General features: G+C 45.9%; 2 protein-coding genes across 7 annotated transcripts in view; both read left to right on the forward strand.

The window, feature by feature from the left end:
• Nucleotides 1-9,367, forward strand: part of bicra (BRD4 interacting chromatin remodeling complex associated protein) — a 33,514-nt gene extending 24,147 nt beyond the window's left edge. For 3 of the 4 annotated variants that reach the window (XM_084332232.1, XM_084332234.1, XM_084332235.1), the window contains 4 exons: nt 71-219; nt 6,799-6,893; nt 6,994-7,099; nt 7,199-9,367. In XM_084332232.1, the coding sequence (XP_084188358.1) occupies nt 71-219; nt 6,799-6,893; nt 6,994-7,099; nt 7,199-8,967 (2,119 nt within the window). In that variant the 3' untranslated portion in view covers nt 8,968-9,367. The remainder of the gene's footprint in view (nt 1-70; nt 220-6,798; nt 6,894-6,993; nt 7,100-7,198) is intronic. The other variant, XM_084332233.1, reaches the window with a different exon arrangement.
• Nucleotides 9,368-11,479: 2,112 nt separating this feature from the next.
• ehd2b (EH-domain containing 2b) lies at nt 11,480-21,823 on the forward strand. Of its 3 annotated transcripts, none has more exons than XM_084330425.1 (8): nt 11,480-11,652; nt 11,781-11,850; nt 15,426-15,655; nt 16,430-16,606; nt 17,698-17,813; nt 18,559-18,971; nt 19,747-19,911; nt 20,304-21,823. In XM_084330425.1, the coding sequence occupies exons 3-8, from the start codon at nt 15,435-15,437 to the stop codon at nt 20,853-20,855; spliced, it is 1,644 nt and encodes a 547-aa protein (XP_084186551.1). In that variant the 5' UTR covers nt 11,480-11,652; nt 11,781-11,850; nt 15,426-15,434; the 3' UTR covers nt 20,856-21,823. The 3 variants fall into 3 exon arrangements, with proteins under 3 accessions (XP_084186551.1, XP_084186553.1, XP_084186552.1); XM_084330427.1 differs by having other exon boundaries at nt 17,698-17,795; XM_084330426.1 differs by having other exon boundaries at nt 11,480-11,648.
• Nucleotides 21,824-22,450: the final 627 nt, after the last annotated feature.

Raw genomic sequence — 22,450 nt, forward strand, 5'->3', positions numbered from 1 at the left:
AGGTGAAATTCGTACTTTCGTATCAAAAATAATTTACTTGAATGACGCTTCCATCTGTGGTTGTGTGTAGAATGCTGGAGCAGCTTAGGAAGCAGCAGGGCTCGGTACTCCACCCAAACTACAGTGCTCCTTTCCAGACCTTTGAGGACACACTGCACAGACTGCTGCCTTACCACCTGTACCAAGGCACTGCCAACTCCCCTCAAGACTATCACAGAGGTAACCCCCCCCCTTTCACCTAACTCCACACTATAAGATATAAATACAATATCATGTTTATACAGGGTGGCCATGGATCCTTTTTAAAATAAATTCACCTTTTTAAAAGTATTATAGTTTTACATTCTGTTTTGGGAATACATGTTTATGTATTGAATGACGTAAGCAGGGTCCAAATAATAATACAATTAATCTTTGGCAAAATCGTCAAGAGTTGAATTGGAAAGCCTTGTTATCACATTACAGTCTTTGGTATTTGCTGTTCGTGTTCTCAACCTTTGTCACCTGGTGACCACTGTAGTGCCTGTCTGGATGGCATGGAGCAGCTAATTAGCTAGCTAACGTGTCTGGATGGCATGGAGCAGCTAACTAGCTAGCTAACTTGTCTGGATGGCATGGAGCAGCTACCGAAATTTTCGGACTATAAGCTGCGCCTTTTTTCCCATTCTTCGACCCTGCGGCTTATATAACAGTGCGGCTAATCATGGATTTTTACAGCTAACGGCCACTAGGGGACCTCCTAAATCTATGGATTTTACAGGTTACATGAAGAGTTTATCGCCGGCCACTAGAGGGCAGCGCCTTACCAGTATCCAACCGGATAGGCCTTGCTCCGTTATGGTATTGCTGAGTGGCCATCTTGGTTTTCACGGACATTCATTCACTCGCCTCGAGTCGAGACGTTCATTCAATTATTCACGTGAGATGTTTACTTCACTGTTATTGTTGATATATATTATATAGATATATATATTTGTTACTATAGTGTTGTTATTTGTTTGAGTGCACCGTTTAAGTTTGAAAGTTGAAAAGTTTGTGTCTGAAACGCTATGTGTGTGAAATGTTAATAAATGGGAGCTTCCTCAAACAGCCATCTCTTTGCCGACAATCCCCTCTGTGCACGAACACTTACATATGGTAATTAAACATTAAAACACCTGCGGCTTATAGTCCAGTGCGGCTTATATATGTACACATCATTCTACATTTTCCTCTGCTCTCTGTCTCAGACAGACACACATAGGCTAGCTGTCACGGCTAGGGATGGGTACCGAATTCGGTACTTTTGAGGTACCGAACCGAAACACGTCGGTACTACAGAGTATCGAATCAAGTGAGAAACCGAAAAAAAAAAAAAAAAAAAAAAAAAAATATTATTATTATTTTTTGATTTTTTTTTTTTGACTTTTTTCTTTTCATGTCAACGTTCACACGCACAATATATGCTTACCTAGGATTTGACTTGATTCAACAACAAAGCAGTCAGAGCAATGACAAGCCGAAAACTGTCGAAATTGTAGTTATTTGAAGTTTGGATTTTTTTTTACGACTGAGGTAGGTAAATTAAATTTCTTGAGACTAAAGTACCGAAAAAAGGTACCGTTGGGTACTGGTATCGATTCACAGGTACCGGTACCGGTATCGGTTCAAATGTGAAAGGTACCCATCCGACACACACACACACACACACACACACACACACACAGACACATGCGCACGCTGTGCCCAGCAGAGCTAGACCTGCCCCCTCTCACTCAGTGCTCAGGGACTCTAAACTTGTCTCTCTCGTTCTCGCTCTCTTCTCAAGTCTCATATATTTTAACTTTACTTGAAAATAGTTTGTGGATCTTGTCACAGTGTTGTTAGCTTGTTAAAAATGATTTAGAGCGACGACTGGTTTTGATTTGAAAAGGAAAATGGCAGGAGTGCTATTTGGATATTGGCTTTTTTAGGCGAAGGAAAGGAAAAGGACACTAAAGAATTTCCAGAGGTTGGCGACCGCTCTAATTTCAACACCACTGAAGCATTCAAACAAGATGTCCCGCTAAGCGAACCCCTGCAGAGAGCTGTCAGGCCTGAGAAATCAGACAGCTGGGTTGCAACTTATAGGAAAAATACTATGACTATGGTCAATAGTCAATTAATTTAGTAGGATGCTGTACACCTCTTTAATAAAGCATAAGAAGGTGATATACATATACATTTTTATTCAATCAAGATTAGTTAATTATATAATTTTTTTTAAATACCTAATTTAACATGAGAAAATAAGGTTTCTAAAATAAAAGTGTCATATTTCTCTTTTATAGTAGCTTAGCCTACTAGATAGAAGCTGGGGAGCCTCACAGCCTACCCTACTATCTGTAGTATTAAAACAGCACACTCACAGCCTACCCTACCAGCTGTAGTATTAAAACAGCACACTCACAGCCTACCCTACCAGCTGTAAGTATTAAAACTAGTGCTGTCAGGCGATTAAAATTAATCTAATTAATTACAGGATTTGTAATTAATTAATCTAATTAATCTCATTTTAATCGCATAACCATTTTAGGCCTGATATTCTATATTCTATAATCATATTTCAAATGGCATGTGTCCGGATTGGCAGAATTCAGTACTGTATCTACAAAACCTTCTGTTTAATCATCTTCCATTTATTCATTTGCTTAAGATTTTTCAGGTCTGGTCAATTTTAGCATGGTGTTATTCACAGTCAAAGAAAAATTTATTGGTATTCTCATTTGGTTCATTACAATTTACTCAAGCCTAGACACAGTATTTCTGACACTGGTAATACATTCCCTGAGATCCATAGATGTCCCTAGAATCAGATACCAAGAACATGCAAATGGACATATTAAAAAAAGTCTGTAAACGTGTATTCTACGTTCTTATGGAATGGATGAGATTGAAATTTTTTATTAATTTTGAGTTAATTTTCATAACGCGATAATTTGCTGTGTAATTAATCTAATTAACACGATAAACTGACAGCCCTAATTAAAACAGCACACTCACAGCCTACCCTACCAGCTGTAGTATTAAAACAGCACACTCACAGCCTACCCTACCAGCTGTAGTATTAAAACAGCACACTCACAGCCTACCCTACTAGCTGTAGTATTAAAACAGCACACTCGCAGCCTACCCTACTAGCTGTAGTATTAAAACAGCACACTCGCAGCCTACCCTACTAGCTGTAGTATTAAAACAGCACACTCGCAGCCTACCCTACTAGCTGTAGTATTAAAACAGCACACTCACAGCCTACCCTACCAACTGTATTTGAAAACAATGTATGATGCAAACTCATAGGAAGCTAAGAAAGTGAACCGGGCGCCGTGGTATCAAATATTTATATTTTTCAAGGTATTGTTTTACATTTAGTCATTTAGCTGACGCGTTTATCCAAAGCGACTTACAAGTTCTGTACGACAAGTCAGCAGGAAGGGTACAACTCTAGCTGAGTAACGATGATCATCAAACAGTGCTGAAACTTGAGTGGTACAGTGTTGAGTGCATATGCATAGTAGTAAAGACATATTAGTATAGTAGGGAGAGTGCATGATAGACAAATCCATTGTTTATAAAGTCTCATATTATGAAATGTTATGATTTGGTTTATTATAAAACTATGCAAATAATGTACAGAGCTAAAGCAAAGTTACTCCCAGACGGGGTGCAAAGTTTTTTTTTCAATACATGAAAGAAAATATGATTTGAGAGATATTTGTAAATTTACTCTTCAAAAAGCTAAGAAAGGGATTAAAAGGAGGTGTATTTCTATTATTGGGGTTAACTTGTGGAACAATGCTGATATACAGTTAAGAATGAGTAGTTCACTTTTGGTTTTTAAGAAAATAGTAGTTTAGTTTTATTTTTATTTTTGAAAACTACAAAGGTGAATAATACTGTTTTTTGCTATTTTATTTTAGAATACTGTTTGAGTCTTAATTTTGTTAAGAATATAGGACGGGCATATATATTATTATATATTACGGGCATTATGCTTCAGTCTGTACCTTTTCAGTCACTGTAAAATCAAATTTTGTTAAATGATTGTGTATATTGTATTGTGTGAGATGATGACTGAATAAACTACTACTACTATAGTATAAGAAGGTTGGTATTTATTTTATTTATTTCAGATATTGATTGAAGTGTGTTTTTAGACGGCGAAAGATTGGACGGTTTCAGCTGTCCTAACTGTGATGGGAAGTTCATTGTCCACTATTGTATTGGAAGTTAAAAATTCCAGTATTGAGACTACACTACTAAAGGATAAATTATAAATTAGTCGAGGAGCAAGTGACTGTGGATTCACTCGGCCAAACCTTGTTGGCGTGCATCACAGTCACGAAAGGGGCTAGGTTTAGGACTGGCCATAGCACAGAATCAGCCCTCCTTAAAGTTTCAAATTACCTACTCCTCGCCGCTGACAATCATGACTGCTCTGTTTTGATGCTGCTTGACCTCAGTGCAGCTTTCGACACTGTTGATCACGACTGTACATTCTACTAGACATGTCTCCAACATGTGGTTGGTGTCAGTGGCACTGCATTAACATGTTTCTCCTATCTCACAAATGGAAGCTTTGGGTGCGGCCGGGTAGCGCAGCGGACTAAGCGTCTGCCTATCACCGGAGAGACGGTGGGATCGAATCCAGCTGCCGTGGTACCTCCGGCTTGGTCTGTCGTCCATACTGACACAATTGGCAGTGTCAGAGGGTGGGGTGGGGTGTATCCTGGTCGTTGTAAACAGCGACTCCTACAGGTCGGTCAGGGCGCCTGCACAGCGAGGGAGGGAACTTGGGCGTTACACTTCCCCAGAGAGAGTCCTCGCTGTTGGGTGAAAAGAAGCGGCTGGCTATCTCCACATGTATCGGAGGAAGCATGTGATAGACTTCAACCCTCCCTAGACCGGCAAGTGGGGGGCAAATGCACACAACAACCAGGAAGGGGAGGGGGGAATTGGCATAACGACTAAATTGGGATGGGAGAAAAATACAGAAAAAGGGAGGAGAAAAAGTAGATTAAAAAAAATGGAAGCTTTGCTGTCAACATTGCCAACTGCTACTCAGCCTCCCTCTCCTGTGGGGTCCCGCAAGGGTCCATCCTTGGCCCGATTTTGTTCTCTACATGCTACCCCTTGGTTTAATCATTCAGAAGCACAACATCTCCTTTCATATTTATGCTGACGACACACAGCTTTATGTCTCTCTGAAACCCAACAACCAGTCTTTACTTAACAGTCATGTCCTGCCTTGATATTAAATGTTGGATGGCACAAAACATTTTACAACTAAATGAAAACGAATGTGAAATATTCCTCTTCGGCCCCCCAGACGCTGTCACCACCCTTACCAACAGTCTAGGCAACCTGTCCGCCCTGGTCAAGCCCTATGTCAAGAACCTAGGTGTAATTTTTTTATCCCCAATTTAAGTTTGACAGACAAGTGAATTCAGTGGTAAAGGCATGTTTTTTCCAACTACGCACCATTGCTAAGCTCAAAGTCCTTCTCTCCCCTGCAGACCTTCAGAGAGTTATCCACGCTTTCATCTCATCTAGATTAGACTACTGCAACTCTCTCTATATAGGTATCAATCAACCAGTCTTCCCTGTCCTGCCTACAGCTAGTACAAAACGCTGCTGCCAGACCATTTGACCGGAACCCTTAAGAGAGACGACATCACCCCTGTCCTTGCCTCCCTTCATTGGCTTCCAGTACACTACAGAATACATTTTAAGGTTCTCCTGTTAGTTTTTAAAGCCCTAAATGGTCAGCCCCCCTCCTACATCTCAGACCTCCTATTCCAACACCAGGTCCCTCAGGTCAGCCGATTAGAGGCTCCTGACAGTCCGGAGGTCTAACCTTAAGCTCAGGAGAACAGCATCCCCACCTCCATTAGGCTTGCCCCCTCGATGGATGCCTTCAAGTCTAGACTCAAAACCCACTTCTACTCATTAGCATTTCCAGATGTACACTGACTCATGCCCTGTTTGCTTGTGTGTCCTCTCCTAAAACTGAGATGTGATTGTTGTCTATATATTGTCTAGATGTATATATATTGTCTAGATGTATATACCCTCTGTACAGCACTTTGGTTGACATGTGTCATGTTTAAATGTGCTCTATAAATAAATCTGATTGATTGAATTAATCGACTAATCAAAAGAATAATCGTTAGGTGCAGCCATAAACTCAACCAGCAGTTATCATTGTGCCTTATTGATAATTCTGAACTGACATTGTATTTACTCAGAAGAATATGCCTATATTTTTACATTTGATGTTTATTCTCATTGCAAAATCGACCTTAAATGTAATGAACCAATGGCATTCAAAGGTTTTAAAAAGTATTAAGTTTAACTGATGCATGTAGACACCCTGTTATAGTTGTTGGTGTAGATTTGTTTTGTCTAAAGCCCTCCTATAATCATTAATCAAGTTAAATAGCCTGAAAAAGATAAATGAATAAAGAATATATTTTGTGTCACCATTCTGTCTATGATGGACTATGTAGGTGGATCGGGAACATGCATCCCTCTTGTTTTTCAGGGTCATGAACCACTAGTCTAATGCAGCAGACGGTATTGCCTCGTTGTACACCGGTGAAGGCTTTACACTGAAACATTTGTTCTACCTGCCTCTATTCAATAAAGAAGTGACGACGCGGTAGCGCCTTTTCCTGCTCTTTAGTGTGCGAGAGCCCCTATTTCCCAGCGTTGATGAGGAATCAACCCAATCTAACCCCCTAATCCTATTTCCATGTGTCCCTGCCTCTCTCTGCCTAGTGGACGATGAGTTTGAGAGTGTGTCCTGTCAGCTGCTGAAGAGGACTCAGGCCATGCTGGATAAATATCGCCATCTACTCTTTGCGGAGTCAAAGGTATGTTTATGAACTGCGGTTGTCCCGTGAACCCCTTGAGCTTTCTCCTCTCCCCCTGGATTGATTTCGAACTGACCGGTGTGTGCGCTTTGTACCCGAGCAGAGACTGGGCCCGTCGGCAGAGATGGTGATGATCGACCGGATGTTCATTCAGGAGGAGAAGCTGGCCCTGAGTCAGGACAGGGTTCTGGCCAAGGAGAGACCAGGTAGCCTGTCCCTCTGTGTCCCTGCTTCATCTTTCACCACAGTATACCGACGCTTTGAATCGGATGTATGATAATGATGCATCTTGTCTCTCTTTGCAGAGGAGTATGTGGCGAATGCACGCATGTTGGAGAGTGTAGCTGCTTCCTCTGAACCCGGCTTGGTGAGTGGCGGGATGGCTCCCACCGGCCCTGCTCCGGCGCCGGCTACTCCCGCTCCCGCCCCTCTACCAAGCGTTGCCCCGGCGCCCGCACCTCCACCTGTACCCGCCCCTACCGTTGCTCCGGCCCCGGCGCCCGGCCCGGCCCCCTTCCCCCCTACCAAACTGGTGATCAAGCATGGCGGGGGAGGAGCGTCCGTGTCCTGGTCCAGCAGCTGTTCTCCGGCTGCAGGGTCCCGCCTGGTCGCCGAACCCACGAGCCGCGGCTCCTCCTTCAGCCGCCCTCCATCTTCGTCGTCCTCTCGCCCTCGCCCGGCTGACGACGACGACGCTCTCCCCCAGCGAACCAGCAAACCTCCCATGAAGACCTACGAGGCCCGAAGGCGCATCGGCCTGAAGCTGAAGATCAAACAGGATCAAACGGGGTTCAGCAAGGTGGTCCACAACACTGCCTTAGACCCGGACCACACACAACCTCAGCAGAACGCACAGCCCCCTCCCCCGTCCCAGCCCCCGTCCCAGCCCCCGTCCCAGCCCCCGTCCCAACCTCAAGTTGCTGTGCCACACCCCAAGGCCCGCCCGGTAGCCCCTCTTCCCGCCACGGTCATTAGAACTCAGTCCCCGGCCTGTACAGCTGCTTCCACGTCAACGGTTACCACAGCAACCACCCAGCCCAACCCTCCACATAGAGGCTCAGCTCCCCTTAGCACAGCCCCGTCCTCCTCCTCTTCCTCTCACACATTGACTTCATCCTCTTCCTCCTCGTCCTCCTCCACTCAGATGAACGGGACGTTAGAGCACCACAACGTGGGCGGGGTCAAGCGTAACCCGGCCTCCACGGCCACGCCACCTCAGACCACGTGTCGCCTCCCTCTCCGCAAGACCTACCGGGAAAATATCAGTCCCCGGGTCCGGCCCGGCGTCCCCGGGGGAGGGGACGAGAGCCTGCCCTACCCCAAACCCACGCCCTCACCCCCCCAACCCGAGGCCTCGCCGCCCCCCACCGAGCGAACGGTGATAGCCAGCGTGAAGGTGGAGAAGAGGGGCCGGGAGGCCTCTGACTCTCGCACGGAGGCCGGCCACGACGGGGGCCGACTGGGGAACGCCGCGCAGAGGCTGGACCAGGTGGAGGAGGTGTTTTACCGTGGCATCAAAACCACACAGCACCACCATCTGCCCCAGCGGGTGGTCAAAGAGGAGGAGAAGGGGGAGAAGGAGGCAGAGCGCGCGGACCAAGTGGCGGATATTAGTCGCCACAAGAGGGCCGGTGGGAAAACCAGACACAGGGCAGGTGGGACGTTTCGAATGGACCAACACGCCCCCGGGCCTCCCTCTCCGGAATCCTCCTACACCAGAGACTCTGCGCTTCCTGCCAAGCGCTGCAAGTCGGACTCTCCCGAGATGGACAACGCCAGCTTCTCCAGCGGCAGCCCTCCGGACGACACTCTCAACGAGCACTTGCAGTGTGCCATCGACAGCATCCTCAACCTGCAGCAGGGGCCATCCACCCGCGGGCACCACTCTAAAGGCGGCAGGCCCCACCACCAGCACCAAAGCCAGCGCCCGGGGGGCCCGGCGGCCTCGTCCCACAGACCCTCGGTCCCCTCCGCTTCGTTGTCGTCGTCCTCCTCCTCCTCGTCTGCCCAGCGCCCTCAGGTCGGGGGTCGCGGCCACAACGGTAGCCTGGTGCCGCAGAAACACAGCAGATAACGGTCCCTCTGCCCCCTGGGCCCCCCGGGCCAGTAGAGCAGCACGGGCCTGGCGGACAGACAGACGTGTGGAGGGGGAAGAGGGACACTGTGAAAACAGTATCACTGTACTACTACTCTTGACAAAGCTGTGTGTTGGGCTTTTGTTTTGTCCATTTGAATTGTCCAGACATTTCTTCGTGGTTTACTTGACTTTGCACCACAGACGGGGAGGGGGGCGGGGGATCGAGGACGTGGTTTGGAGGGAACCTGACACACTGTGGTTGTCCAGGTGGCCCCAGTATGAGGCTTGGAAGATGCGGTGGTGTGTTGGGTCAAGTGATCAGAAGAAATTTGTCTTGAAGTTCTAGTTCTCCATTTCTCTCTTTTCATTCTCACCCCGCCCCTCCCCTTTGTTACACCCCCACTCCGCCCCTCCCCTTTTTTAACCCCCCCCCCCCCCCCCCCCCCCCCCCCCCCCAATATTCATACATTCCGATCACGCAGTGGCCCGAGTGCCATTTCTCCACAACCAAATGTCCTAACTGGCATATATGGTGTCCCACTGAGCCCCTGGCAGCACTCAGAACAGTGCAGGAGTCCCAGACACCCTGGTAGCCTTCACTACACACACACACCCACCCCTCTCTTCCGTTACGAGGGGGAGAGGCGGAGAAAAATCTGACCTGGTTTTTTGAGTATCCGATTTTGTAATGCATATCTCGACTCTGCAACCTTTTGTGGCTATCCCCACCCACACAGACACACTGATTTAGCCCCACCTGCCCCCCCAGACATCTCTTTTCCTCAGCACCTCATATACATGTTGCATTCATCTTAATTGTATCATGTCGACCCAGCTGGTTCTGTTGTGAAGTGGTTTTACCTTGTGGCTGCTCCTGGGATCTGTATTCATGTACTGGTGGGCTGTAAATGAACATGTAATAATGAAAATTCGATTCTCTTCTGTTTTTCAAATGTTAAGACAATTTCCAGGTCCATGTTTTTAGACCCCGCCCCCAGCCTCCCTCCCCCTCCCCCCACCTCATTTGCTTACAGTTCCAGGTATGGACTTTATGCATTTCAGTCAGCAGGGGGCAGGCCAGTCTTTACTTGTTGATCTATTTCTCTGTTCTCTCCAGTCCAATATCTCCCTTCATGCTATCACTGTCCCTGCCTCCCATTCTCCTCCTCCTCCTCCTCCTCTAAACCTGGTGGACAATTCAAACACAAACACAGCGAGAGCGTTGACATTGGAAGAAGGTGGCGAAGAAAGGAGAAGGAAAAAAAGAACAATAATAATGTACAAAAAGACCGTAAGAGAATTTGAAGTATAGTATTACAGATTAATTTTGTATTGTATTTATTGTGTATAATGACACTTTTTAAAAAGAAATGTACATTTAGTAAAACTGTAAATTAAACCTTGCTTCTTTTATGAAAAATTCCTTGGATCTCTTTGTAATTGGAATCAAATCTAATTTATTTGTAAAGCCCGCAATCCCCATGGGCTGGACAAGTCTTTAAACAAGTCGAGAAGAAACATCACAATAAATCAAGAGAACAAAAAAAAAACATCATGAAATCCAAAACAAACACTCCCAGACATACCCCAGCGAAGTAAGGAAAACCTCCTAAAACCTAGCAATAGAAAAAAAGCACCACAGGCAATGTGGAGGAGAGAAACCTTAGAAGGGCTGTTCAAGGGGGATCCCCCTTCTTGGATGTCTGATAGTAGTGTTGCTAAGGATGATCGTGGGTGGAGAATAAAACAGGCGAAATAGTTGGTATGTATGAATATGTAATAAACCACAAATATGTACATACAATAGCAACTGGGGTACATACTTATACCCCATTTTTGAAAGATTTAACTGGAATAGAGCTAAGAACAGAAACGACAAGAGAAAGCAGGGAGACAAGCGCTAGTTATAATAGGATTAAGGCTTGGAGCTCAAAATATCAGTCATTCCGTTTGCACATGAGTATGTATTCCATGAAGTGGTTGATAAAGTCATCCCCGGTAATCAAGGCTGCATACCATTTGATGACTAATAGTGACAGACAGGTGCTGGATGACATTCTGGAGGGGGGGGGGGGTGCTCTTTATCGCCAGCAGATGGTGCATGGAAGTGGAAAGTGGAGTTGGCCTGTGTTCTTCCCGTGCCCCTTAGGGTTCACGGGGTTTGGGAGGAGCCACAGAATTTAGCCTTGGATGAGAGGGGAAAAAGTCTCTGCTGGGGACGCAGTAACTGGATGAGTGGCCCAAAAGAATATGAATCCCACGAACAAGGACCTACAGTAGAAGAGTGCATCATAAGGTTTTCTCTGCCATTCATAGAAGCTCAGCATGTGGACATACTGATGTCTTTGTGTGTGGGGGTTATGTCATCTAAAGAAATTCACTCCACCCAAATAATTTATTCAGAACGCCCCCCCCCCCCCCCCCCCCCCCCCTGCGGGTCCACACCCTCCGTCCTAACTTCGTCTCATCCCTGCCCCGTACTGCAGGGATTTTACTGCTGGCCCACAGTGTTGCCTGGCGTCTCTACCAGAGAGGAGGTGCACTGAGAGAGGGAGAGGTTTGTTTCAGCGTGTGGCGTGTGTGTGTGTTTGTCTTGTGCCTCTTCAGTGAGCAGAAGGAGGATCTTCACCAGGAGTTCAGCTGAAATACATTAAAACCCAGGAGAAGGACCATCCTCAGTCAGTAAGCTGCGTTGACACTCCACCGACGGCTGTTTCCTTGCTGATAAATGTGCATACTTACATGTAGCAGCAGCTCCTCCAACAGATTTTTTCCCTGTCCTCAAGTCAAACCTTTTTTTCCCCCCCAAGCTCCAGAAGACAAGAGTGAGGGAGAGAGAGAGGAGTTGAAGAAATCCATTCCCTGCTCCATAAGAACTTGGTAAATATGTTTTTTTTCTTTTTATATATAACTTGGAAAATATGTTTAAAGACCCTTGTGTTCTAAAATTCTATTTAAATAGTGTTAAAGCACTGAATAAAACATGTGATTGACTTGACTTACAGATGACTGCTTAAGAGTGGCAGCATTAACGCACTGGATGAAACATTCCAAGCATTTTAATTACCTTATCTTTGGAAGTACTGTTATTGCTGCATTGCTTCAATAGCTCACGTTCCTTTGCTTCATTAGAACACTAAGCAAACATTCTGAAAGATTCCCATCGCTCCCGCAGTCTAGAATTCTAAACTTTCTTGTTCCAAGTTCAAAACTGCGTTGCAATTGTGGGCTGGCAAAAAACCCACAAGGCATTTTCCATCATCTTTTAATGTCGGGGAGTTACTCACGGAGCCTAACCCAAACCATTCATACTCGCAGGAACCCTGGGAATCGTCTCTTAATGCCGTTAACATGCCTTCGTTGTGAGATTACCACAGTTACTGTTTGTAATGGCGGACAAATTACATATAATGCCTGTCCTTTGGATCTCCGAACTTCGCCATTTTGCCACGGCCTCGTCGCTCACTCGTCTTGTGACATGTCCTGGGTTCTCTTGCCCCAGGCTCCCTGGGGCATCTGTTTCCCCACTGCCCCGTCTTTCCGTTTCACATGAGGTTCACAAGTCAAGAGTGTTTCTTCACAGATGAAGTACCATCTACTGGTGTGTGTCTGATCTTTTTCTAATGAGCAGGGGGGGGGGGGGGGGGGGGCAGACCTGTGAGCCGCTCTCTCTCAACTGATTCACAGACTGTCTGTCTTTGATATATGATTTCATGTTGCTCTTGGAGCAGGTAGAGGTAATAACCAGGCCTGTGGACAAAAGCATGTAGGCATGTGTCTGAGCATGTAGACTGTGTGTGTGTGTGTGTGTGTGTGTGTGTGTGTGTGTGGTGATGTCTTGGATCCAGCCATCAACAGCCTTTCATCGTGTGAACAATTGACAAGTCATTCGCTCATTTATCGTTTAACTGAGAACAACCTTCTGGGAGGGAGGGGGGGGGGGGAGGAACGTCTTACTCATTTCAATGTAAGGAAATGAGCTTCGCCTGTGCAAATGTGGAGGCTGGGCAGGGTGTGCGTGTTTTCCACAGCGAACACCAGCTCTTTTTCCAGGCATGCACTGACAATGCCCTGCAGTCTGTCGGTGTGGGCTAGAGCTCTTTCCTCCAGACTCTGTGCCCAAAGGGGGGGGAAATCACAGCAGACCTCTTCTCTACACTGTTTAAAGTCTACCTACAATCACAGTATCTGACATACTGAAACTTGTCTTTGCGGACGACACAAACATTTTATGTTTGGGGGGATGACCTACAGCAGCTTTTAGAAGTGGCAAAGAAAGAAATGGACAAATTAAAAGGTTGGTTCGACACATAAGTTACCACTCAATTTGAAAAAAAAAAAAACGTCATGATATTTGGAAATTGTAAAATAAACACTGATCCTCAACTGGAAATTGATCATGTAAAAATTTAGATAGTATATACAAACAAGTTTCTAGGGGTTTTAATAGACCACAAACTCTGCTGGAAACCCCATATAAAATATTTGTGTTAAAAGTTAGCGAGAAGTATTGGTATACTGGGCAAGACTAGATATATCCTGAATCAGAAAACGATATACATTGTATTGCACACTCATTGTACCATGTCTATCATATTGTGTTGAAACTTGGGCCATAAAGAAAAAAGAGCCATACGGATAGTACATCATGGTAGATATTTAGATCATACAAATAGTCTGTTTGTAAAGAGTCAAACATTAAAATTCATGGACTTAATCAAATTCAAAACTGCACAAATTATGTTTCTGGCAATAAAAAACGAATTACCAAGGAACATTCAAAAAATGTTCATGGCTAGAGCGAGTGTTTATAATTTTAGAGGGACATTAGCTTTAAAACAACTTACTGTATGTACAACTCTTAAAAGCATGTGCATTGCAGTTTGTGGGGTATCACTCTGGAATGGTCTGGATGCGAGTATAGAATTATGCAATAATATCAACCAATTTAAAGGCAGCTATAAACAAGCACTTATGGACACATAAGAGAGAGGAGCTTGAGCAGTAATGTGACTGCCTAATATAAATTGTTTCCTCATTTGGATATTTGTATATATAAAATAAATACTTTTATTTTATTTGCTATATTATTTTTATTATATTAACACTTTTAGTGCCAGCCACGAGAAACTCGTTATTTCATGACATGCGTTGAGTGCCAATGACGAGAAATCTCGTTATTTAATCGTTATTAGCGATATCCATTTCATTTTTCATCAATCTAGCCTCATGTTACCATTGGGACTGTCTATGAGCTCGAACAGGGAAAATACCGCCCCCTATCGTCTCCCAGATGGTAATGCACCCATTGGATTGGACTCAAGGAAAATGTATGAGAGAAAAAAAATCCGGATTCCACATTTTACTTCTCAGGCATGTAACCCGAGCCGATCGGATTCATTGTGGACCCTCGGAACAGCATGGAATATGTTTCGAGTACCTAACGTTGGATCAATAAACGCGATCGATATTTGGAATAATCTTTTTGCAGAACATCTGATGTGAGGTAAGGAATCTATGTTACCAGTCTTGGGGTAATCAGATGTATTTTTCACATATCTCAACGTGTCTGTGTGTGCGTGTATGACGTTAGCGCAGACCAGGAAATAGATAATCGATTTTTCAGCCCGCTTCTCTAGCGTGCATAAGTACACATATACTATAGAATGCGTTTATTTGAAAACGATTCATAAATAGGCCTAAAAATGACAACGTGTTTTGTGTATTCCACTAAAGAGCTATTATCACAGAATCTTAATTTTTTCTGGACATTTTCAAAAACGTCCGTTTTTCAAAACGGTATAAAACGGAAATGTACCGATGAAAAAACAATCGTTTCGTACATGTTGACCGCAAGCAAGTCATTGATAAGCGACGGGCGTATTAGACACATAGCCATAATATAGAATATAGAAATAGCTCCGCGAAATATCGGAAAATCAGTCCAAAAAGGCTGGCATTCAAGCGATAAATAGTGTGCCCCCTGCTGGCACTCAATGTGTTAAGATATTGCAAGAAAGGGGCAGGGCTTGATACGTTTTTTTTAATACTTTAATTTTTTTTACTTCCCCCTGTCCCTTCTCGAACACTTATTGAACTGTATGGAAATAGTCTTTGACCTTTTTGTTTTTTTAAACTTGTTTTATGTTTCTATGTTTGAGACAAAAAATCAACAGGGCGGTGGAGCGGCAATAGACTTTGACTATATCTGTGCTTATTTCACAGAGGACTCCGGTAGTTCAAAAAGAACCAGGGTCTTCGGACGAAACACGAGAGCTTTTGTCTCTTTCGACATGTAGGGGAGGTGGGTTTTTGTGGGAACAAGTGAGTGACGCTCGTGTAAATACAGGAAACACCTGAGGGCCTTCCCAGGGTTCAGCCGCAGGAAATATAGACCTACACGTGTTTCCATTACAATAAGTTCCCTTTTTTCCCCCTCCCTTGCGTTCCTCCAGGTCGTCGCCATGTCACGCTGGGGGAGGAAAGACGCGAAGAAGCATCCAGAAGTGATCCGCACCGTGACGGACGGGCTGAAGTCTCTGTACCGTGAGAAGCTGCTGCCTCTGGAGCAGTACTACGGCTTCCACGACTTCCACTCCATGAGCCTGGAGGATGCCGACTTCGACAACAAGCCCATGGTGCTGGTGGTGGGACAGTACTCCACAGGGAAGACCACCTTCATCAAGTGAGACGTGACCACAAGTGGACACCCAACAGAAGATAGTATTGGATATTACTTGATAGGTGTTTGACGTGCCAGATGGGTGGCTGGGTGGCTAGGGGGAGGAGCTTACCTAATGAGATGATACAAAGAGTGCCAGAAAGTACTCAAAAGTCAATTTAGTCGTAACTCGCTTGAGATGATCTCATCTGTTCTGACGCAGTGATCCCCAGCCATCTGGCACTCCAGGCGAGACAAAACAAACACTGTTATTACTAGTTATTTACAAATATGATTTGACTGCCGGGGTCAGCAGTACGATGTCATACAAATCTATTGATTTTAGTATGGATTCAATGGACATAGTGAAATCACTATAAGGTAGGTTTGCCCGCACAGAACTTGGAAAAACAGCCTTTACCTATTCTGCCCCATCTACGTGGAACTTATTGCAAAAGGAACTGAGGCTCCCGAACCTAATTCCCATTGGGGATTTTAAACTTCTTATACGCAATATTGAGAGGGCATCCAAGGGGGCCTGGTCTTGTTCTTGCTCTTAATTTAATTTATCTAGATTTTAGCCTCTTCGATTTTTTGTTGAGTTACTTGTCTTGTATTTGTCTGGAACTTGTTTTATGTATTTGTTTTGTTTGTTTGGTGGATCAGGTCGCTCTTGTAAATGAGACTGTCTCAATGAGATTTCTACCTGTATGAAATTAAATGAGAGGGATGTTTAAAGTTGACATTGACAATGTGCTGTTCACTGGAGCTGACGTGCCTACTGTATGTGTCTGACAGGTATCTACTGGAGCAGGACATACCAGGGAGCAGGGTGGGACCTGAGCCCACGACCGACTGTTTCACCGCCATCATGCACGGGGAGGTGGAGAGCCTCATCCCCGGAAATGCCCTCATCGTGGATCCCAACAAGCCCTTCCGCAATCTCAACCCCTTTGGAAATACCTTCCTCAATAGGTAAGTGTGGGGGACTTTCTTTTAGGATATTAATTATTTCATAATGGCCCTACTGAGGGACACCGGGAGATAAGGCGAGATAAGGATGAAAGAGCAGGGAGACCCCCCCACCCCTGTGTCTTCCTGCTCCTCAAGAGGGAGGGAGAGCAGAGATAACAGAAAGGAAAAAGTGCAGCAGTTTTTGCTCTATTGGAATTTTAAGTCTCTGTGCCAAATGTCAGCGCGGAGAGGGACTTTCCTTATTTGTGGAAAAATGGAGAAAGGAAGCGATATCACCCGAGAGGATGATGAAAGCTCATGTACTCGAGGGGAACTGCAATGTACACCAGTTTAAAGACGAGGTCAGGGGCTTGCACGGCCCCTCGGGGCAGGCAAACAGATGAAGTCACACAGGCAGCTTAGCGAATCAGGTGAAAAGGAACATAACACTCAGGTATTTTTCCTCCGCTCTGTTTGCCGTCTGAGGCCCCGTCGTCTTTCTGTGAGTCTCTGTTTCCAGTGATGTAAACACTAGCGTTATCATGGCAGCCATGTGTGTTGTGTGTTGCTGGAGACGCATGACATCTGTATGACGGGCCTCTGCTTCTTGGGATTCCACTGACCTTGTTCCAGGGGAGTCCCTCTCCTCACCTCTGCGGGTTGTGTTTGTGAACGTCTTTGCGTCTCTATCCTTTTGACTTTTAACTTCCTGTTCTGGGAAACCTGCCGGGGCTCGTTAGGCCCATCAGCGACAGGAAGTGGCGGTGTTGTTCTAAGCCACACATCATTAGCGGGCCTTATTGTTCGACGCTGGCAGTAGCCGTCATTTTCCTTCAGGAAGCCCAGAGTAATTGAGAGGCCTGCTTCCACACAATGGCCTGCAGTGGGAGGGGTGCAGTGGCTTCCAGTGCGCTTGTTAGATCACAGTTGCTACTATGATAACAGAGAGCTATGTTTCACATCATTCAGATTCTTTCCATGGGGTGTTTTTAAGGGAGCACTCCTTTCTAACCAAATCTGACCTCAGATGACCTCGAGTAGATGTTCCCTCCCACCTGTGTGAGTGTGACTCATTGCCCCTCTCTGCTGACATACTGTATGTATGATGCCAGGTTTCAGTGTGCCCAGCTGTCCAATCAGGTCCTGGAGAGTATCAGCATCATCGACACCCCCGGGATCCTGTCCGGAGCCAAGCAGAGAGTGAGCCGAGGTGAGGGAAGCAACAAAGGTGAGGAGAGGTGCATGCTGGGACGGGCCTGCAGAGACACACACCCCTGACCCTCAGCTTACAAAACCCCACTCCTTTGTCATCCCTGGCTAACCCATGGAACCAACATGTTGTGTCACAATAACACTCAGCCGCAGGAAGAGCGCGACTCTCCGGAGGGAGAGGAGAAAAGCAGTGAACATCTAATGAGGGAGAGAGCGCAGCTGGAATTCCTACGGCTCGTCTGTAGGAGAGCGGTGTGGAGGATAAACGATGATCTTCACAGGCCATCATCATCATAATCATCTTATCTATTCACGTTTCTATTCATATACTGTTTGTTCAACCTAATATCACTTAAATCATCATGCATGTTAACAACTAACACGATTAACGAATTGTGTCGGTGCAGTGTTAGACAAGAACAATATAAAGTTATGACAATGTCCTCCCTAGTCATATCGAATGATAGCCTTTCTCTAGTCTGGATCTTTAGAGTCAGTTTGATCGTGTTGATGATGGAACCAATCTGAGCAGGAGATGGGATATGAAAGGGAGAGAGGGACAGTGATGGAGAAGAAATAATGGGATAGAGAGAGGGGCAGAGATGGCTAGACAAGAGGTGAAGGGTTTGTGTCTATGTCGTCCTCCTATCCTCTCCCACATGTGTTGAGTGTCGCGCATGCATGCGCACGTTGTCTGCACCCGTTTGTACATCTGCACCAGTGTCTCTAGTTATCCTCCGCACCTTGTCCCTCCGAAACAGGCTACGACTTCGCAGCGGTACTGCGCTGGTTTGCGGAGCGCGTGGACCGCATCATCCTGCTGTTCGACGCCCACAAGCTGGAGATATCTGACGAGTTCTCAGAGGCCATCGGCGCGCTGAAGGGCAATGAGGACAAGCTGCGCGTGGTGCTGAACAAGGCCGACATGGTGGGCACCCAGCAGCTGATGCGGGTGTACGGCGCGCTCATGTGGTCCCTGGGGAAGGTGTTCGGTACCCCGGAGGTGCTGCGGGTCTACATCGGGTCCTTCTGGGCTGAGCCTCTTTTGGTACCAGACAACCGCAGGCTGTTTGAGTTGGAAGAAGAGGACCTGTTCACCGACATCCAGAACCTCCCCCAACACGCGGCCATGCGCAAACTGAATGACCTGGTCAAGAGGGCACGTCTGGTCAGGGTGCGTGGACACAGTAGTGTGCATGTTTAATTGAAAATCTCTTCCTTCCAGGCGGCAGCTGGGTGGCGCAGCGGACATTGCGCTTGTCACCAACGCAAGAGACACCGAGTTCAAATCTGGCTGTCGGCGTTGCCTCCGGCTTGGGCCGGCCGTCATACTGGCTCAATGGGCAGAGTCAGCGGGTGGAAGTCGATGGGTGGTAATCTGGACGTTGTGGACAGCGACTCCTACAGGTCGGTTGGGGACGCCTGCACGGCAGAGACAGGAAATAGCGGGGGTAGTGTGAGCCTCCCACGCGTTACACCTCGCTAATGAGAGTCCTCGCTGGCAGGTGAAAAGATGTGACAGGCTGCCTCCTCGTGTACTGGAGGGGACACGTGATGCAAGGCTTCTATCCTCCCTACGACCGACCTATGGGGGGCATATGCGAACAACGTTCAAGACAGGGGAGGGAGAATTGGAAACAGCGAAATTGGGATGGGAGAAACATTTTAAAATAAGGAGGAAAAAGTGGATACAAGATGTAAATCTCTTCCTTCCTGCATGATGTAGCCATACTAGATACTACTACCCCCATGCTTTCATTATTATAGTGCACCTATATAGTTTGTAGTACATAAGAATAATCTGAGTAATCGGATTCAATTGTAGCAAGTAATCGGATTAAATTATAGTGCGTAATCGGATACATTTTTATTTTTGAATTTTTACTATAAACAACTTCACTGATGAAGCACAAAGGACAACCAACTGACTAAGCTTTTCTTTATCCCAGGTCCACGCCCACATCATCAGCTACCTGAAGCAGGAGATGCCCTCCGTCTTCAGGAAGGACAATAAGAAGAAGAGTCTGATCCACGAGCTGCCGGTCATCTTCTCCAAGATCCAGCTGCAGCACCACATCTCCCCCGGAGACTTCCCAGACTGTGCCAAGATGCAGGTGAGTCTGAGGCCGCAGGGAGCGTCTAGTGTGCAAACAATTGTCTTTAAATCCCTTTTAAGCTTCCCAGGAAACCTCAACATGGGAATGTTTTGTTTAACACTTTTCCAATAATTGTTCATAATAATAATAATGCATTCTATTTATAAGGCGCCTTTCAAGGCACTCAAGGTCGCCGAAAAACAACCGGAGAGCAGCGGCAGCTAGTCGCGCCTGCGTTCACTCAACCTCTATCCTCTCTCTCTCTTCTCTCTCTCTCCTATCTCTCTCCTCTCTCTCATCTCTCTCTATCCTCTGATAAGAAATGTTTAATCAATATTAGAGTGAAAGGGTCTATTGTTTCAGGCCTATTGGCTCATGTATATTACTCTTTCTTTGTTTTCCATCTGTAGGAGCAGCTAATGGTTCATGACTTCACTAAGTTCAAGACCTTGAAGCCCAGCCTGATGACCGCTCTGGATGAGTTGCTGTCCACCGACATCTCCAAGCTGATGCCGCTGCTGCGGCAGGAGGAGTTGGAGGCCGGGGATCAGCTGGGGGTGCAGGGCGGGGCCTTCCTGGGCAACCGTGGCGGACCCTTCACAGAGGGCGACCCCTTTGCCGAGGAGAACGGGGACATGGGCGAGGAAGAGGAGGGCGGCTGGGTGGTGACCAAAGACAAGCCCAAGTACGACGAGATCTTCTACAACCTGGCTCCCGACGAGGGGAAGCTGAGCGGCATCAAGGCCAAGGACTGGATGGTGAGCACTCGCCTGCCAAACTCGGTGCTGGGTCGCATCTGGAAGCTGTCGGATGTGGACCGCGATGGCATGCTGGATGACGAAGAATTTGCCCTGGCTAGCCATCTCATCGAGGTCAAGCTCGACGGCCACGGTCTGCCCCCTGAGCTGCCAAACCGCCTGATACCCCCCTCCAAGCGCAGACAGAAAGGCTCTGATGCATAGACATGCCATACTGACCCTGGAGCCGAGAGCCAAGAGAGACTCTCCTCTAGTGGCTGCCATACTTGTGCTACTGTGTTTATGTTTCCCTACAGACCTCGGTGAGAACGACGCAATGTGAAGAGGATTCGATCACTTTTCTGTTCTATCTTGCACAGTGGAATAAATTTGATTTCCACAAAAGTGAAAACTCGCCCATTTTACAGTCAAGGCAGCCTATTGAGGCAAAAGCAAATGCTTAAAGTACCTGAACAGATTTAAATGAGTAAAGTCACCCTGGCGTGGTTCCCTCTTCCCGTTCGCTCCCGGAGGTTTGCTTGTATGATGTGCTTTAAAAACATAAATTAAACAAAAAAAAACTGTTAGTGTTGGCTGAGGAAAACAAAGCGGTGTACTCTTTCAAGTGCACTCTTTCTAAGTAAGCAGTATTCACCACTTGTATTCACAATATTTGACTGGATACAGAAGAAACCTTTCTGTCTCACACTTTCCAGCTTAACATTCCTGCAATGACTAAACCCCAGAGGCAGAAAGAACAAGAGCGTATTTAATGATGAAGAGGTTCTGCTACATGATGCTCTGACCATGTCAACGAGGGTATCATCTTCCGAGTATTCACATGTACTGACTGGTTTCGAATTATGTAGAAGAACTTATTTTTGCTGAACCGCAAAAGCATTTTTAACTCCTGCCATCGCTACCCAATAAACATATCGCATCTCCACATATGTAGCCTTCACGCTGTTATCCTGACTGTAGTTTTGTGCATCCACTTTATATTGTTTTGTATTTTGTAAGTATTGCAGTTTGACGTATGTATGTTGACAAGGCCTCTCTGATGTATAAATGAATGTCACGCTATGATGAGATTTTCAGCAAGACACAGTTCTTTCTCACTGACTACTGTAGATGACATCCCCATCTGCTCCCATGTTAACTATTGCATAACTAAATAAACTTCATGGACTGTGGCCTTGTTTGTTCTGTGCCTTTTCTTGGGCATTTACATTTTTTAATGGGGCTGAAAGAAGTGTTTAGATATTTTGAGAAATATTCTGTTGCTATGGGAATAGCTTTGGCCTGTTTATTTCCCGTCAGCAGCTGTCTTAACAAACATTGCAACAGGAAATACAAAGGGGCCTATTTAGAATGTTAGTTAGAGAAGGTCTATACATTAGCATGCAGTAAAAGTAGACAAAACAGTAGCCAAGTATAAACGTCTGCATTTGAGCGTTAGTTAGTGGAGTAGTTTTTCTTATACATACTTTCCCTTTATCCACAGTTGGTTTCCAAGTGACGGATCACATAAACAGTGACTCACTGTCTACCCTGCCAAGTCTCCATACCACCATTTTCCATTTTCGCTCTCCCCCTCTCAAACACACCGCACACTACGAATACAGTACACATTCCCTTATTCCTATTCAGATCTACGGTACACCCATAGCCAGCATATCTTTTTAAGTTCCAGGCTTTTCCCCCCACTTGAAACTTAAGAGCAACTACGTGCCCGTGGTGCAGCGTGTGTGTATTTGTTGTGTGTGAGGGTTTTTCTCAAGGTTTGGGAAAAGAAGGGGTGGTCTTCCCTGTATCCCAAT

This window comes from Notolepis coatsorum (assembly GCF_963971535.1).
Source record: "Notolepis coatsorum genome assembly, chromosome: 1".
Classification (NCBI taxonomy): Eukaryota; Metazoa; Chordata; class Actinopteri; order Aulopiformes; family Paralepididae; genus Notolepis; species Notolepis coatsorum.